Source organism: Gadus chalcogrammus, chromosome 7 (assembly GCF_026213295.1).
Source record: "Gadus chalcogrammus isolate NIFS_2021 chromosome 7, NIFS_Gcha_1.0, whole genome shotgun sequence".
In the NCBI taxonomy this organism is placed as follows: Eukaryota; Metazoa; Chordata; class Actinopteri; order Gadiformes; family Gadidae; genus Gadus; species Gadus chalcogrammus.
The window spans coordinates 13,290,481-13,306,972 of record NC_079418.1 but is presented as its reverse complement, the minus strand read 5'-3'; the positions used below and the strand labels follow the sequence as shown (position 1 = coordinate 13,306,972).

General features: G+C 49.4%; 1 protein-coding gene across 6 annotated transcripts in view; it reads right to left on the bottom strand.

Annotated features, from left to right (window-relative positions):
• Positions 1-16,492, bottom strand: part of mink1 (misshapen-like kinase 1) — a 35,860-nt gene that overhangs the window by 5,089 nt on the left and 14,279 nt on the right. For 3 of the 6 annotated variants that reach the window (XR_008896074.1, XM_056594650.1, XM_056594649.1), the window contains exons 12-30: positions 16,038-16,145; positions 14,873-14,959; positions 13,026-13,199; positions 12,080-12,250; positions 11,409-11,678; positions 11,055-11,134; positions 10,790-10,893; positions 10,314-10,405; positions 8,441-8,592; positions 7,459-7,594; positions 6,550-6,666; positions 6,067-6,178; positions 5,425-5,580; positions 4,746-4,889; positions 3,581-3,715; positions 2,582-2,682; positions 2,166-2,315; positions 1,484-1,643; positions 330-469 (exon numbers count right to left, since the gene is read on the bottom strand). Coding sequence is in view for 5 of the 6 variants with exons in the window: in XM_056594650.1 (XP_056450625.1) it covers positions 330-469; positions 1,484-1,643; positions 2,166-2,315; positions 2,582-2,682; positions 3,581-3,715; positions 4,746-4,889; positions 5,425-5,580; positions 6,067-6,178; positions 6,550-6,666; positions 7,459-7,594; positions 8,441-8,592; positions 10,314-10,405; positions 10,790-10,893; positions 11,055-11,134; positions 11,409-11,678; positions 12,080-12,250; positions 13,026-13,199; positions 14,873-14,959; positions 16,038-16,145 (2,589 nt within the window). In the remaining variant the exon portion in view is untranslated. The remainder of the gene's footprint in view (positions 1-329; positions 470-1,483; positions 1,644-2,165; positions 2,316-2,581; positions 2,683-3,580; positions 3,716-4,745; positions 4,890-5,424; positions 5,581-6,066; positions 6,179-6,549; positions 6,667-7,458; positions 7,595-8,440; positions 8,593-10,313; positions 10,406-10,789; positions 10,894-11,054; positions 11,135-11,408; positions 11,679-12,079; positions 12,251-13,025; positions 13,200-14,872; positions 14,960-16,037; positions 16,146-16,492) is intronic. The other 3 variants (XM_056594651.1, XM_056594653.1, XM_056594654.1) reach the window with 2 other exon arrangements.

Sequence of the window (16,492 nt, the reverse complement as noted above, 5' to 3'; positions counted from 1 at the left end):
GAGAGAGAGAGAGATTGAAGATGCTCTGATGCTTAAAGGGTCAAGGTGACCTCATCTTTCAAACATGGAAAATGTTGTTGACAACACTCCCAAGAGATCGTATTCCCGAATTATAGAACAAATTGTCAAGTGGACAACGCGACCATGCATTTATAAAACACCCCCCCCCCCCCCCCCCATACATACACACACACACAAGCCCTTTGCTGAATACTTGATTCTGATTGGTCGATCACGGCATTCAGCGGTCCGTTATGTCCAGACCGCCGCACACAACCGTTAACCGTCGACACGTCCAGTCGCAGAGGAGCCACCCTGGGTCCACCCACCTTGTCGTTCCTCTCACACAGGAACTTGAGCCTCTGGGCCCTCTTGTGCATGAACACGCCGTCCAGGTGTCCCGTCTCCACCGAGCGGATCTCGATGGCCTTCTCCCCCCAGCCCATGATTTGGTTGGAGCAGATGTGGGCTGTGGGGGCAGAGAGAGGAGGGGGCTCATCAGCACATCGTTAAAGATCCAATGTCATGCTTCTTATAGGGATAATAGTTATTAGTAATTAATCGTTAGAATAGCATTTGGGGGGGTACTACATTAATAGGGTTGCATGTCTGTATGTTAGAACTACCCCTTGTAATCCTCACACTGTTCATGTCTTATTTGCACCACGTCTTTAAAAACCCTTAAACCCTTATTGAGGGGCGATCTCGGTGGGCGCTAACACTCCCCCTGGCTCCGGCTTAGATTAGCAGCCGTAAAACATGCACGTCATATGACAGTCTAAAGCAAAGGGACCAGTCAAAAAAGCATGATATCACCCCTTTAAACACACAGATGCTTTCCATGTCTGGTCTGATGTGAAAGCCCCCCTTAGTGGTTGTCCCTTGTAAAGCCCTTGTTCCAACTCCTGTGTTTGCACGTTCTGTCTAATGTCTCCTATTGGGTACATCGTGTGGTCTGCACCCCCACAGATTCGGCTGAAACCGTCTTTGCATCAGTATGGTGTGTAAGACCAAACATTCATGGATAAGTACTTTGTGTAATGTGAATTTTGAGTGTTTGTCTTCATTTGCATGCATTTGTCCCTTTCATTGGTCTAGATATGCATCCTTATATTGTGTACTTGTTACTATTTGTGTTTTGTCTATTTGTGCCGTGTATTATACGCCACAAATTATCTATTACATTATGAATATCATTTCTATGCGTCTACATGGTAGATGTTAGTGCACTATCCCGGTTGGGTTCCTAGGCCCTTGCACTGTGTAGTTTCTCGGTTTGCTAATACTACAGCATGTGTCCATGCATCTGCTCTCAACAAGCCGTAGCAACGGCGGTGGGCATCCCTCCATGTTTATAGCCAGGCTATCCCTGGACGTGTGCAGATTATATCCCTGTAATCACACAGCGTATTTCCATGGATTTGTCCTGCGTCTACACGCGTGTAACCACACAGCGTCTCGCCCTGCGTGTGGAGGAGCGTACCGACGGAGGTGGGCATCTCGCCCCACTGCAGCACCACGTCCTTGATGATGCGTCCGTATGTGTTGACGTAGACGCCCTCGTCCTCGTAGCACAGCAGCATCTCCATGCCGTCAGAGCTGGGCAGGAACACGATGGCGTGGGGGGTCACCTGGCTCTGGATCTGTGACGGGGCGGTCGCCAAGAGAGGAGGAGGAGGAGGAGGAGGAGGAGGAGGAGGAGGAGGAGGAGGAGGAGGAGGAGGAGGAGGAGGAGGAGGAGGAGGAGGAGGAGGAGGACGTTTGAGACGAGAGCAGCCATCTAGAGCCTTTTCAGCTGGCAGAGCCGTGGAGGTGGAAGGTATTCATTCATTTGCAAATCAGACACGGCTGTTTAGGCTGCTGAGAAGGACGCTTTGTTATAATCCCTTTGCTGGCAGTTGAGGGTCCACTTTGAGTGCAGGTATTGTGATATATAGATGCCAGCCTTGCTTTGTGACTTTGTCCAAGGAAAATCTAGCTTTGTATCCCAGAATAATATAGACAGTACATTTGGTGAAACTGAATGCTGTTTTAGTAATACAATGTGTTCTCAGTCTTGCCATCAGGCAGAGAGCGAAGTATGGCTCTAGGGCCCGAAGGCTCATGACTCCTGGTCTAGGTTCTAGCTCACCCACAGCGGGGCTAGCCAGTGTCCTCCCACTCACGTGCACAGGGATGTAGATGTCGTAGTTGTTCCCAGAGTCCACGTCGATGGCGTGGAAGCCGGCGCAGGACCCGTAGATGACCTTGAGCCGCTGGCCCTCCTCCACGGTCAGGTCCACCAGCAGGGGCCGGTGAGGGAGGTCCCCGAAGGACTGGGGAGCGGGGGCAGAGGTTAGCATCGTTAGCACCGCTAGCATCGTTAGCATCGCTTTCATTTTCTGCCTGGAAAGTGGATAGAAAAAATGACAGATAGGCCGACGAGAAAGAAAGCGAAAGAAAGAGCAAGAAAGGAAAGCGAAAGAAAGAGAAAAGAGAAAGAGCAAGAAAGAAAAGAGAAAGAGCAAGAAAGAAAGGAGAGAAGAGAAAGAAAAGAGATAAGAGAGAAGGAGAGAGAGAAGCCGGGGGATGGGAAGTTCACCTTGAAGGCCATGAATTTGTGATAAGGCTTGGGCGCCCATGCGTACACCTCAACGGCGTTCTTCATGGCGATCACCAGGAACTTGATCCGCTCGTATTTCACTGGATAAAAACAACACAGGGAGGCGGTTTGGACACTAGGCCTCTTATTTCATCTATTATTCAGAGCGCTGGGCAGGGAGCGCATTCATGATCGTTTATCCGAGAGGGGGGTGGATCTGTCCCCAAGGGTCCCCAGGAGGTATACTATCCGTCCCAAGATCAAAACACATCCATGGAAGCCATATCCATATCAGAAAGACTCGTTTAGCCATTCGTCTTATGATTAGCTGCAGACACACAACTGTTGAATCTCAATGTTTAGCCAACATAAAATAAACCTTTCGTGTCAGTGAACCAAAAAGGTTTTGTTTTAACAACTTACTATGATCTCTAACATTGATCATAGATCGCTAAAATGTATTATGATAGCGTAATTGAGAAAAAGCCTCATTCTGTCAAATCTAAAGAAGATGTTCATGTTGTGCAGCTTAAAACGACAGCTAGACTATTAATAGTACCGTAGCGTGCATGCAGACCAATCGTTTGACGCAAATGCATCACAAGGGGAACACACCACGTGACATGCAGCACTACTGGAGGCGTGCTGACGGAGAGCCCAGTGCAGAATGACAGCCTGCCCCATGCTGCCTAGTGTCAGAATGCCCAAGTAGGAAGAAACGTTCCCCTTACGGTTCAATCGCGCAAAGCACACCGCGCCACATACAACTACATTTGTTTGCTATTATTAGCACTAGGGTTTTCTGTTCTTTCTATGAACACACAGTGTGAATATATATACGAAAAATGGACCTTAGTATACCGTAATATACATTTCATAATAAAAGAAGAGAAATAACACGAGTAACTGAGTATTATTCACCATATACCAACCAGGTAGCTGCCATCATCCCCTTGGTGCCCTCTTGTGGCTTTTATTTTGAAAAAAACACCCGCTCACCAACTTTGTAGTGCACACAGCCTTCCATCTCCCCCACGGTGGTCCAGCCCTGCTTCTTCTCCACCTCGGGGTCGTTGTGCAGGATCTTGTTCCTCAGCCAGGCCAGGTAGTACACGCGCACCTTGTTCTTCTTGCCTGGACACGGGAGAGGAACATGCACAAAGGATCTTTAGGACGCATTTATTGTTATGGTAGTGACAAAGACTTATGCGCAGGTGTATATTGTGTGTACATTTGTATGTATATATTGTGTTTATATTATATTTCCCCCTTTTCCCCCCCATGTTTATACATGGATTATATTATCTATTTATACTTTTATTTTTCTATGGCAGATTCCCTCAGGACTAATTAAGTTAATATATTAGACGGAGGTCTATTTATAGACTCCTTCTTGACTTAGCGGTGAGGTCTGAATTAGCATAAGAGCTAAAGGAACGGGCGGTGGTCCAGTGTGTTGGCAGGCAGGGGATAAACCAATGGACGCCCGCCAACACCAGCACGGGCGGACATTTTGAGGGCAGAGCTGTCCAGCCAACAGTGGAGGAGGAGCAGAGGAGGAGGAGAGGAAGAGTAGGAGGAGAAGTAGTGGAGGAGTAGAGGCAGGGGAGGAGAAGTAGTGGAGGAGGAGAGGAAGAGTAGGAGAAGTAGAGGCAGAGGAGGAGAAGTAGTGGAGGAGGAGAGGAAGAGGAGGAGAAGTAGTGGAGGAGTAGAGGCAGAGGAGGAGAAGTAGTGGAGGAGGAGAGGAAGAGGAGGAGAAGTAGCGGAGGAGGAGAGGAAGAGGAGGAGAAGTAGTGGAGGAGGAGAGGAAGAGGAGAAGTAGTGGAGGAGGAAAGGAAGAGTAGGAGGAGAAGTATTGGATGAGGAGAGGAAGAGGAGGAGAAGTAGTGGAAGAGGAGAGGAAGAGTAGGAGAAGTAGTGGAGGAGTAGAGGAAGAGGAGGAGAAGTAGAGGCAGAAGAGGAGGAGGAGGAGTAGGGGAGAAGTAGTGGAGGACAAGAGGCAGAGGAGGAGGAGGAGGAGGAGAGGCAGGGGAGGAAGAGGAGTGCAGAAAGGTGGAGCAGGAGAAGAAAAGAGGTGCAGGAGGAGGAGGAGGAGGAGGAGGAGGAGGAGGAGGCAGAAGAGGAGCAGCAGTTGGGAGCAGGAGGAGCAGGTGGAGGTGCAGACCTGAAATGGTGATGAGCAGGTTGAGCCCCTCCAGGACGTCCATCTGCTGGAAGCGGCGGGAGTTGATCAGAGGGTAGACCTTCCCCTGGCCGCTGCGGTCCAGCAGCTTGAGGCCGTTCTCTGTGCCCACCAGCAGGTTCACACCTGGACACACACAGAGCATTAGAGGTCCACTCGCTTCCCTGTTTGCATCCGCGATACAGAGCAGCTGTACACCAGCAGATGGGACCTAAGCATTGTTAGTGGTGGCGATGGGCAAGTGCTGAATCAGTCTATTTGACTTTTACTCTGTCGGTCTGTTATGATGAAGTGCAATGCTTCTCATCTAAAGGAATCATTAGCGATCGTTGTGAATGTCTGAAGACGTCCATTTGATTTGAACAGATCTTTATCACGGCTGTCTCAAAGGGAATCCTCATAGAGGGCCGAGTAAGTAGCTCACGATATGTAGTGAGATGTGTGAACCAGAAGGTTGCTACGTCTTGCTCAGGGACACATCGAGTGTCGATGTGTCCCTGAGCAAGACGCCTCACCCTGACTGCTCTTGACGAGCTGGCTGTCGCCCCGCGTGTTTGACTCCGCCCTCGGTGAGTGAAGGTGTGTATATTAACCGTCAGTCACTCGGGGTATAAAAGCGTCAGCAAAGTGCCCTGAATGCGGCGTAGGGGCAGTCTCTCACCCCACAGAGCGGCACAGAGGATCTCCGAGTTGAACCTCTTCTTGTACTTGCGGATCTCGGGCGTGTCGCTGTGGGGCCGCGTGTTGGTGGGGTTCACGTTCACCATGGAGCCCTTCCTTACCTCCATCTTCAGCTGCTCGAACCTGGAGCCGATGCCTGCGGAACATGGAGCGGAGGAGAGAGAGCCGACATGTTGAGGCCCACTCCTCTTGGACTTGCCTGTTTCCATAAGGTTTGGTTCTCACTTGAATCTCTTTGCTGTTGTTGACTTCACTCATGAACTATAGCATACAATTGACCATACCAAGTCTCAGAATTCAATCATTTTACTCCCTCTAAGCTTGCTTGAGCACAATGGTTTCTTTGCCGTCTCTATTGAACGATGTTATAGAAATAAGTTGAACCCAAAATACATTCAATGTGAACTATCCTGTCCATTATTAACCCATATTATTATTTTGGGAAAACCTCCGCCACTGACACATCAAGCACTTCCTGCCCCCGCTGACCCTACAGACTCATTGCCCTGGTGGCCATCTTGGTTTCCTCTTGATTCTATCGCCACTCAGCTAGCGTTCAGAACAAAGGTGGCAGCTAGGTGAACAGCAGGTGGAGGTGTGACAGCAGGTCTGGAGGACTCACTTCCCACAGAGACGGTGTCTCCGGTGCCCGAAGTGGACTGGTACATCCCCAGGTCCACAAAGGTCATGAAGGAGGACTTGCCCGAGGCCTTGACCAAGCCCCGGGACTGGTACTGGAGACACAAAGGAAATAAACAGTTGGCTTTAGTATAATGAAGTGGACCTGAGATCGTGGCACACTGCAGCAGCAGCAAGGCTACTTATGTTCGGATTAAAAGACAAAAAACCAAAGAACAGCAAAGAAATGTACAAAAAAACAATGAAACTAAATGGTTTACGATTTCAGTAAATGTGTCTTCTTCGGGGTTCAATTTAAACGTACTTATAAGGTGAACAATTATCTTAAACCGTCTTAAAAAGACATTTATCTGCCATGCATGGTGAATCACTCATTAATCTCTGGTCAGATTATTTTTTTAGATTTCCACTGAAGCTGAATTGTCGGCATCCTAACACAAGGTGGGGATGAGCACGGCGAACGTACGTCGTACACAGAGTCCTTCCCGGGGGAGGACTGGCCGGCAGAGTCGGTGGGCGAGTGGGAGGGCTGCACCACATCCGGCAGGTTGGTGTAGCCATTGTGGCTCCGCTTCTCTGGGGTCTGCGGGGGAATCAACACAGCGCTGTGCTTAATTTCACCGGGGCCATTTTGGATCTGAAGTGCCACGTACAGCCAAAGTGGTTTCAGGAGGAAGAATCTAGGATGTTGTGTTGCATATAAATAGGATGCGACTGCGATGGATTCTTATTTAACACACACACGTACGTACGTACGTACGTACGTACGTACGTACGTGCGTGCGTGCGTGCGTGTGTGTGTGTGTGTGTGCGTGTGTGTGTGTGTGTGTGTGTGTGTGTGTGTGTGTGTGTGTGTGTGTGTGTGTGTTTTAACTTTTGCCCAAAAATCGTATTCGAAGTTCGTTTTTTTTATTAATATTTGAATATATTCAAATATTTATTAATAATATTTGGACCATTAAATGCCTTCAGTAAGACCTGGATTGGGCTTTGCAAGGTTTGTTTACTGCGTTGCTATGGTTACCGGTCTTGCGTGTTCAAACGGTTTATTGGGTTTCTAATAAATCGCTGTCTAATCAATACTTCACTGCCTATTCCGTGGTCATTACAATATTATGAATAGACTGCGTCGGGTTCTCCGAAGTCTCTCCCTCTTGGCCTGCCCATAACAGGTTCAAATATTAAGGGCTGCCTAATATTCGTTGAATATTGATTTATTTTTTGATATTCTAATTCTATTCGAATAACGAAGTTCGGAGTTAAAGCCCTAGTGTGTGTGTGTGTGTGTGTGTGTGTGTGTGTGTGTGTGTGTGTGTGTGTGTGTGTGTGTGTGTGTGTGTGTGTGTGTGTGTGTGTGTGTGTGTGTGTGACTCACCCTCTGCACCAGCATGGTCTGGTCCCCGTAGCCCCCCGCCTGCTCCCCCTCTCCCCCTTCGCCCTCCTCTTCCTCCTCATCCTCCTCCTCGTGAACCACCATGGTGTTCACAGAGTCTGTGTCCCCGTCCCTGTGACTGGAGAGAGAGGCAGAGAGACATAGGGTTAGAGAGAACGAGAGAGGGGGTTAGAGGGAGGGGGGGAGAGAGAGAGGGGGTTAGAGAGAGGGGGAGGAGAGAGATGGGGTTGGAGGGAGAGAGAGAGAGAGAGAGAGGGATGGGGTTAAAGAGGGGGGGAGAGAGAGGGATGGGGTTAAAGAGGGGGGGAGAGAGAGCTGGAGTTAGAGGGGGGGAGAGAGAGAGATGGGGTTAGAGAGGGGGAGAGAGAGAGATGGAGTTAGAAAGAGGGAGAGAGAGAGAGAGAGAGATGAGGTTAGAGGGGGGGAGAGAGAGTGATGGGGTTGGAAAGAGGGAGAGAGAGATGGGGTTGGAGAGAGAGAGAGAGAGAGATGGGGTTGGAAAGAGGGAGAGAGAGATGGGGTTGGAGAGAGAGAGAGAGAGAGATGGGGTTGGAAAGAGGGAGAGAGAGAGAGATAGATGAGGTTAGAGGGGGGGAGAGAGAGTGATGGGGTTGGAAAGAGGGAGAGAGAGATGGGGTTAGAGAGAGGGAGAGAGAGATGGGGTTGGAGAGAGAGAGAGATGGGGTTGGAAAGGATAGCAGAGAGTGATGGTGTTAGAAAGTGAGGGAGGAGGAAAGAGGAAAGGCGGATGAATAAAGAGGCAGCAAATGAAAGAGAAAGAGAAAGAGTCCAAAGCCTGCAATAAAAAGAGTAAGAGAAGACCGTGGCTCTTCTACGGATGACCCAGATCGAGTGATTATGTTTGGCACAGTGTCGTCACACAAGAACGACGACAAAGTACAACACACATGTCCCCTCAAAACTCCCAAATAATCATCGACAGTTCCCCCTCCTCCCCCCTCACCGGTCAGTGGGGCTCTCCCCCTCCTCGGCCCCCTCTCCGCTCTCGCTCTCCTCGCTGCTCTCGCTGCTGTCCGAGGACGACGAGTAGTCGTTGGCCTTGACGGGGGGCCGCGGCTGCTCCTCGGCGCGCTCCTTCGCATACAGGCCATGGTCCTGCAAACACACACACACACACACACACACACACACACACACACACAAACACACACACACACACGTTGGTGAAGGGTGTGTTGTGTTAAAAAAAAAAAGGAGCAGTGGATTGGTAGAGGAGGTGTAAAAAAATATTTTTTTGATGGTCAGAGGTAAATAGAAAATCCACGATTTTTCTACCACCTTGCTACCATTTATTTAGGGTTAGCCAAAGCACACACACAGCGAGGGCTGTTGGGGAGCGGGGACCATACACAGAACCCGCCGGCTGGCATGGCTGCGTATGTTTAGAAATGGGACAGGGCTCACTCAAATGGAACTCGATAGGGTTGGTGCACCGAAGATATGGGGATATCAGTGGAAACGCTTGCACAAGCCTGTGAATGGCCTACAGGAACACAAAGGCCACCATTAAGCTCTCTGTTGCTGCGCAGATAAAACAATAAAACTGCATTGGACTCCCTCGTCTGTTATCAAGTCCGAGTGTTGCAATACTCAAACAAAACCAACCACCACAACATCAAAACGGCAACCCGAACTTTAAAGTCTTTAAAGCCTCAATATGCAAGATTGAGCCCCTCCCAGTTTGTTGCTCAGAGACCTTTCGATTTAAAAAGAGCTTGATAAAAGTGTTCTGTCCACTCCAACTGGAACCAGCGTATCTCGGCTGGCTGGGTGGCGTGAGAAGTTTAAAGAGTGACGACAGTATGATTGTTGGAAGGAAAGAGAGGGCCGAGCTGGCCAGAATTTAAATCCCAACATTTAAATCCCTATCAATCACCATGACTACAGATATGTCAAGGTCATTTTAAGCGAAAAGCCAGTTGAAATTGTATGCATTACAAACTTTAAAAAACACATGTAGGGCACAGATGCCTGGATGACTGTGAAATATTAAAAATATAGATTTATAACATTTAATCGTGGTAACCTATCGCCTTAGGTTCTCTGGTCAGGTTCTCACTTGTGTTGTTTTTTTCCCCTTGGACTGAAACCCATCTTCAGCTCACTGCTACAGTCCCCTTTTGCCCCTATCAAGCAGGATAATGAAGAAACGGCAGCTGTCCCCCCTGGACGATAAGCATGTGTGCACCTTGTATTGTATTACCAGATTGTACTATATATTTAAAGAGAAAGGTAGTGACTTGGTAGGGACGTGAAGTAAAAGAGATCAGATTTCAACGAGTGAACCGGGCCTGGAACAGCCAACAGAGAGAGAGAGAAAGAGAGAGAGAAGGGTGACACTGACCTCTCCTATGGCTCGCTTGTAACTCTGAACATCAAAGGAAGCGAGGGATTAGGGCAAGGAAAGGGGGAGGAAGAGGAGTGGAAAGGGAGGTGAAGATGGAGAGGTGGTGGCAGAACGCAAGGTGGAGAAGAGAGAGAGGCTTCGGTTAGTGAAAGGGTGAAGACTAAAGGAGATTTAGAGGCAGGAATACTAAAAGCTTAACGGTGTTCATATGTGGGACTTAGTTTGTAATTGGCTGTCCTTAGCGAGGTTACATAACGATCACAATTAAACAACGTGTCGGAAAGTGTTGGAAGTCATCGCAAAACTGGTTCTGCAAAGAGGAAATTTGTGGCAAACGGCATCCTATTTCACACACACACACACACACACACACACACACACACACACACACACACACACACACACACACACACACACACACACACACACACACACACACACACACACACACACACACACACACACTTACAGCGGGGCGACTGGGGCGAGAGGAGGTGCGAGACTCCCCCGCTTTGTGGCGTCCGTCGTGACAAAGAATGGGAGAGTCCATCTTAGAAGAACCTGGAGGGGGAAGGGTTCCATACTTCAGTTACACGGTCTACGGCTTAACGCTAGTCAGCCGTGTGCGTCTGAATGAATCATGATGATAAGGTGCCACCTACACCGGGTCTCAAACATTACAGGGTAGCCCTCGGTAAACACTAGTTTCATTTCAACAACCTCAGTGCTGTTGTTTACCGTTACTGCACACCCTATATTTTGTACCGGCCGTGTTTGACTCCCAACTCTCATGCTTGTTGTCCATCTTATAGGTGCATGACAAACATTTAGTTCCCCTTCCAGGGATGAATACACTTTATCACGTCAACAGCACTTTCATACTGCCCAACCCTCCAGGACCAATGGCAGGGGTTGATCCTGAGAGATGGGTCCGCAGGTACTCACTGAGGATGCGGTGTCTCTCCAGCGAGCCGGTCTGGGGCAGGTTGGACACCAGGTTCATGCTGTCCCCTCTCTCCCAGCGATCGTTGCGGCTCAGGTCTGGGTTGCTGCCAGGGGAAGCGGGGGTGAGGGGGGTTATCTCATCCAATCCGTCTCTCTTGTGTGGCATTTTGAATTGTGGATTGCATTAAATATGTCAAATCGAACCAATAACACACAGTAAGCTGCACAAGGAGTCGTATCTTAAAGTCCAAGTGCTGTTGTGTACCTGGCTCTAACTGGATGCCGGATGCCAGAGGAGAGGTTTGCGTTGAGCGCTGCAGCGATGGACGCCGTTCTCTGTGGGATCTGAGGAGGAGCCACAGAATTCATTATTTTAAAAAGGCGAACGGTGCGTTACGCCATCGTCACCCTTCTCCTCGCGTTGAAACCGTCATGCTATATTTCCTCCACAAACCAAATTAGATTTAGAGAAAAAAATCCCAGTTCGGGGAAGAGTGGTGGCTCTGAGTATTACTCCACTCACATTTTCAAACAATCCTATGACGGATGCAATAAAACATTTCCCCCCCAAAAAAACAACAATAAGACCAGCCGACTTGAGGGGTCTGGGGGGGGTCACCTTGGGGGGCAGCTCCACGTCGGGCAGGCGGATCCAGGGACCCCGGTCCTCCCTGATGGGGTGGTGCGCCAGCGGGCCGGGGTTCTCCGAGGTGGGGTCCGAGTTCTGGCGGACCAGCTCGCGGGAGTGCGTGGGGCGGGGGGAGGGGGCGAGGGAGGGGTCCTGGGTGGGGAACGCGGACATGGTCTTAGTGGGCTGGTCGCAGAGGGACTGTGAGCGCGGCACGGGGGCGGCGTAGGGCTTGAGAGGGACCAGGTGGGCCATCTGGAACTGCACCGCGGGGGGGGGGGGCGCGGGGGGGACGACAACAAGCCCAGGCGGGGTTAGGGGAAGGGCAGGAAGAGAGAGCGCCGCGGCCCGATGGAAACGCACAGAGAGAGCGGAGGAGTCCGTCATTGGGTATTGAGGAGAGGAGCAGAGGTCGGATGTTTCAGACGGAAGCGTTAGAAGGGGGCGCCCGACGGAGAGAGAGGAAGAGAAGAAGACACAGAAGCGGGTGTGAGTAAGATAGTTGGATTAGGCAGCGTTATGAAAATAGCTGTTTAATGCACACAGGGACAGGTGTTTACATTTGACCCCCTCTTCCAAACATTTGGCCTCGTGTATAAATACAGGCGCCGGTGGGGTGTGAGTCTGCATTGCTCATCCGTCACCAACACACACACACACACCTTGCCCTGCCCTCCTTGAGGTTCCACGGGCCGCTGCATGGGCGGGGTCTGGGCAGCCTGGCCCCCTCCTGATTGGCTGATGGAGTCTGAGCGCGACTGGATGGCCGTGTCGGAGACGGTGGTGCAGATCTTGGGAGAACCCTGTCTGTTGAGCTTGCTCCTCTCCTCCACCTTTGTCAGAGAGAGAGAGAGAGAGAGAGAGAGAGAGAGAGAGAGAGAGAGAGAGAGAGAGGAGATGAGAGAGAGAGAGAGAAGAGAGAGAGAGAGAGAGAGAGAGAGAGAGAGAGAGAGAGAGAGAGAGAGAGAGAGAGGAGAGAGAGAGAGAGAGAGAGAGAGAGAGAGAGAGAGAGAGAGAGAGAGAGAGAGATAACACCATAGAGAGACAGACACACACACACACACACCATAAAGAGGGAGAACGAGAGTGACAAACATACAGCAGATATAACACCAGGATGAGCGAGACAGGGGATTTAAAAACAGAGGCAACAGAGGGTCACAGACATGGGATACAACACCAGAGAGAGAGAGACAGCCTGTTAGGTGTTCAGTCTGGTTACTTTCATGTCATTTGTATTTGCATTGTTCCTTTTTTCTTCACTGTATACATCATTAGCGATAATTTGATAATATGACCCATATCTACCTTAATGCCATGTAGCTGAGCTCACTGCAAGTCACTCATTTGTTTAAAAGCTAAATAACTTAACAGCACTACGACGAAGCGCCATGTAAGAGGTCGTTTAGTATCGTTAGACAGTGTTTCTTCCTCATGGGTGCCTCTCTACACTCCAGTCAGATCTGCTCAGAGTTCAGGGGCAGCAGGGGCACACAGGCGCTTGTGGAGAAGCATGAGAGCTCTCAGCGCGTGGGCGTGCGCTGTGTGGGTGATGCTCGTGTGTGTGTGTGTGCGTGTGCGTGTGCGTGTGTGTGTGGGGGCTGGCACCTCGCGGGCCCAGGCGGGCTTGTTGTTGGGCTCCAGGTTCTTGTTGTAGTGGTAAAGCTGGGGCTTCTTGTCCTGCTGCTGCTGCAGGGACACCAGGTAGGCGTGCTCCTGCTGCAGCTGCCTCTGCAGCCGCTCCGACTGCCTCTGCTCCTCCAGCTGCTTGCGCTTGTACTCCTGCAGGCCACACCGACAATGGTCCGTCAAAGGTAACTTTATCGACACGGGCTTCACTTAACAACGCCTTTATCGACCACCTTCGACGGGGACATGCCGATATTGACCACAAGGACTTTACTGTCCCCAACGATACCGCCAACAACAATAACTTTATTAACATGTCGTCCTTCGAGATTAACGCTTTTGGAAACGTCTTGTAAAAAATAGGATGTGAGGAAGGGAGAAAAAAGATGGGCTGTGGGGAAGAAATTACATGCCTTTGCCATGCTGTAGATTTGTGTTGACATGTTGACTATGATTAATTAATCAATTCATGACACTACCGGATCTACTACCACCTACCTACCCAGTACCTCGAGATTAATTGCAGTATGTATCCAAAGTCCTATTTTCAATGATTTAGATACAAACCACGTTACAATTCCCAATCATTGTGCCCCTTAGGATCTTAATTGCATTATCTGGTTCAGACGAGTCACAGAGATAGAGCCTCAATGCCACAGCCGTGCGATCCTGTCACTTCAAACAGCCAGGCGCAGCTGAGCATCGCAGCTCAGTGCGGGGGCTGCACTGCCAAAAGCAGTTCACTTTAAAATAATAAATAATAATAATTCCAGACAGTAAAACAGCTGCGCGTGTGTGTGTGTGTGTGTGTGTGTGTGTGTGTGTGTGTGTGTGTGTGTGTAACATCTTAAGATGTTCATTGTGTAATTAATGCTTATCATCTCGTATAATCCAGTTACATTGCGTAATGTCTGGACTTCGCCCGAGTTGAACACTGTCCTCAGTACATTGTGGTAATTTTTAATTGACTGTGCTCTTGGTGGGGAAAGTATATTTATGTTTCCCTAAATCACATGGTATCTGCTAATAGTATTATTTCCCTTTGGCAATACATAATCTTCTTCAAACATAAGAGTACTGTTTCCTGTGGCACTACATTATCTTCTTCCAGCATAAGGGACTAAATTGCAATGCTTTACAAAGAATTGAACAAAGCGTGATGATGGATGAACACGCATAGAGAGATAAGAGAATCTGTGTTTTGGGAATGACAGCATTGTGCAGCTACTTCATATCCAAAGTGGCCAGCCCACACTTATTCAGAGATGTTAATAGTGATATAATGAGACTGCTTCATCGGTAATAATGTGGCTGGTTATTTTCCACACACCAACACATTTCAGTGTTCAGGTTTCACCGTCACGGCTTTCTTTATGAACACATTAAGCACCGCGCTGCAGTGAACTGAGAGTGCTTTGGTAGTTTAGTATTGAAAATTACAATATCCATTACATTCGTACTGTATGTATGTATGTATGTATGTATGTATGTATGTATGTATGTATGTATGTATGTATGTATGTATGTATGTATGGTATTGTATATCTATATAATACACTGCAGTATATTTGAATCCGATTGACACTTATATACTCAACATGTCAGGGATAGCAATCGGATCGCCGTTGCGACACACAGCCACCAGACCTCAGATGCATTACGGTTGCAACGTGGGGGGTCTTACATAACGCCACACACACACACACACACACACACACACACACACACACACACACAACACAACAAAGTCTACCCAGCGCTTTTCAGCCGGGTAGGTGGCGAGGTAACCATGGCAGCCAGAAGAGGAGAGTCATCAGAGGAGTTACCATGAGCAGAGCCTGCTCCTGCAGGAGCTGCTGCTGAAGGATCTCCAACTGCCGCTGTTCCTCCTCCAGCTTGTGTCTGATGAACTCCTGCAGGGGCAGAGGGGAGCAGGTCGGGGGGGAGGGGGGGGGGAGGAAGAGGAACAGGTGTGGGGAGGAATGAAGGGAGCCGACGGAGGAGAGGGAGGGGGGGGGGCAAAGGAAAGTGAACAAAGCAAAGATGTTACGCAACGCCACTTCTATAAACGACCATAGAAATCGAAAAACGGTCCATTTGGAGGATTTTACGGTGGAGCTGCAAACAAAAACTGGAGATGGAAATGGCTCATGCGTAGAGAACATGCTGACCTTTGTTACCAGAACAAAGCTGCATCAGGCTGAGAGAACATGAAACCACCATATCCAAACAGAGGGCATAAAAGCCCCCGGCCAGTATCAGGTCCATTTGAGTACAGAGGGTGTGGTATATCCATAAATCAGTTTTACATATTAACAGTTAGATCAGACCGCCAGGAACCAGCAGATGAAGGGAAAAGATTTAGAATTACTAAAAAACAACTTCCATCTGATGCTAATTATGGTGGACACCTTTTCTCAAGTCTTTTACCCAACGGTATGAATGTGACAGCAATTCTGACAGTGATAAGTACTGCAGTGGGAACACTGTTGTCGGTCCTATGGGTTGGGTTGATTTGGACTGAAGACGTCTGAACAGTCTCACTCGTTCACATAAACAACACCGCGTGACACAAATAACCCCCCTGGTAAACCATGGCTACTATGAACGTGAGGATGCGTACACAAGAGCCACGGCGGCCAATTATCTCGCACTTTGCTGGGGAAAAACAAGGGGGTTTTGTTTAGAAACTGCAGAAATAGCGCGAGGCTGAGCTACACGGCACCGAGAGAAAGGAAGCCACCGCGCTGAGAGCTGCTGGTATGAGGCCAGACTGTGTAACAGGGGCTCAGCTAGAGACCGGGTACATGATGCGCAGGAGAGCACACCCACAGAAACCCGTCTCTGAATAAATACACCAATTTAGATCCTAGCTGCTATGGCAACCTATTCGTGGAATTTTTTCCACAGGGTGGTCGGTGAGGGAGGGAGACGCCCCCACCGCCTCCCGATTGGCCGACCACAGGCTCGGCGGCCGACGCCATTGGTTACCTGCTCCCTCTCGGCCATCCTCCTGTCCTCCTCCCGTCGCATGTCGTCGAGTCTCCGGTGGGGACCCTTTTCCTGCTGCCTCGCCATGTCTCGCTCCTTTCGCTGTTGCTGGGAGAAAAGAGTGTCAAGGCGAAGAGGGATGAGTACAGAGACACAGGGCCGCGCTGCGAGTTCCAGAAAGAGATGAGCCGATGGGCCGATGGGCTTTGTTTCCTTTTGCTAATTGAACACCTTCCTTGTTGCCGTGCGGACGCACAGAAAAGAATTAGCTGAAATTAAAATAATAAAAGAATCGTGAGTCAGCCGGTTTGTCTCATGGTGTGTGTGTGTGTGTGTGTGTGTGTGTGTGTGTGTGTGTGTGTGTGTGTGTGTGTGTGTGTGTGTGTGTGTGTGTGTGTGTGTGTGTGTGTGTGTGTGTGTGTGTGTGTGTGTGTGTGAGAAAAGCTCACTAAGTC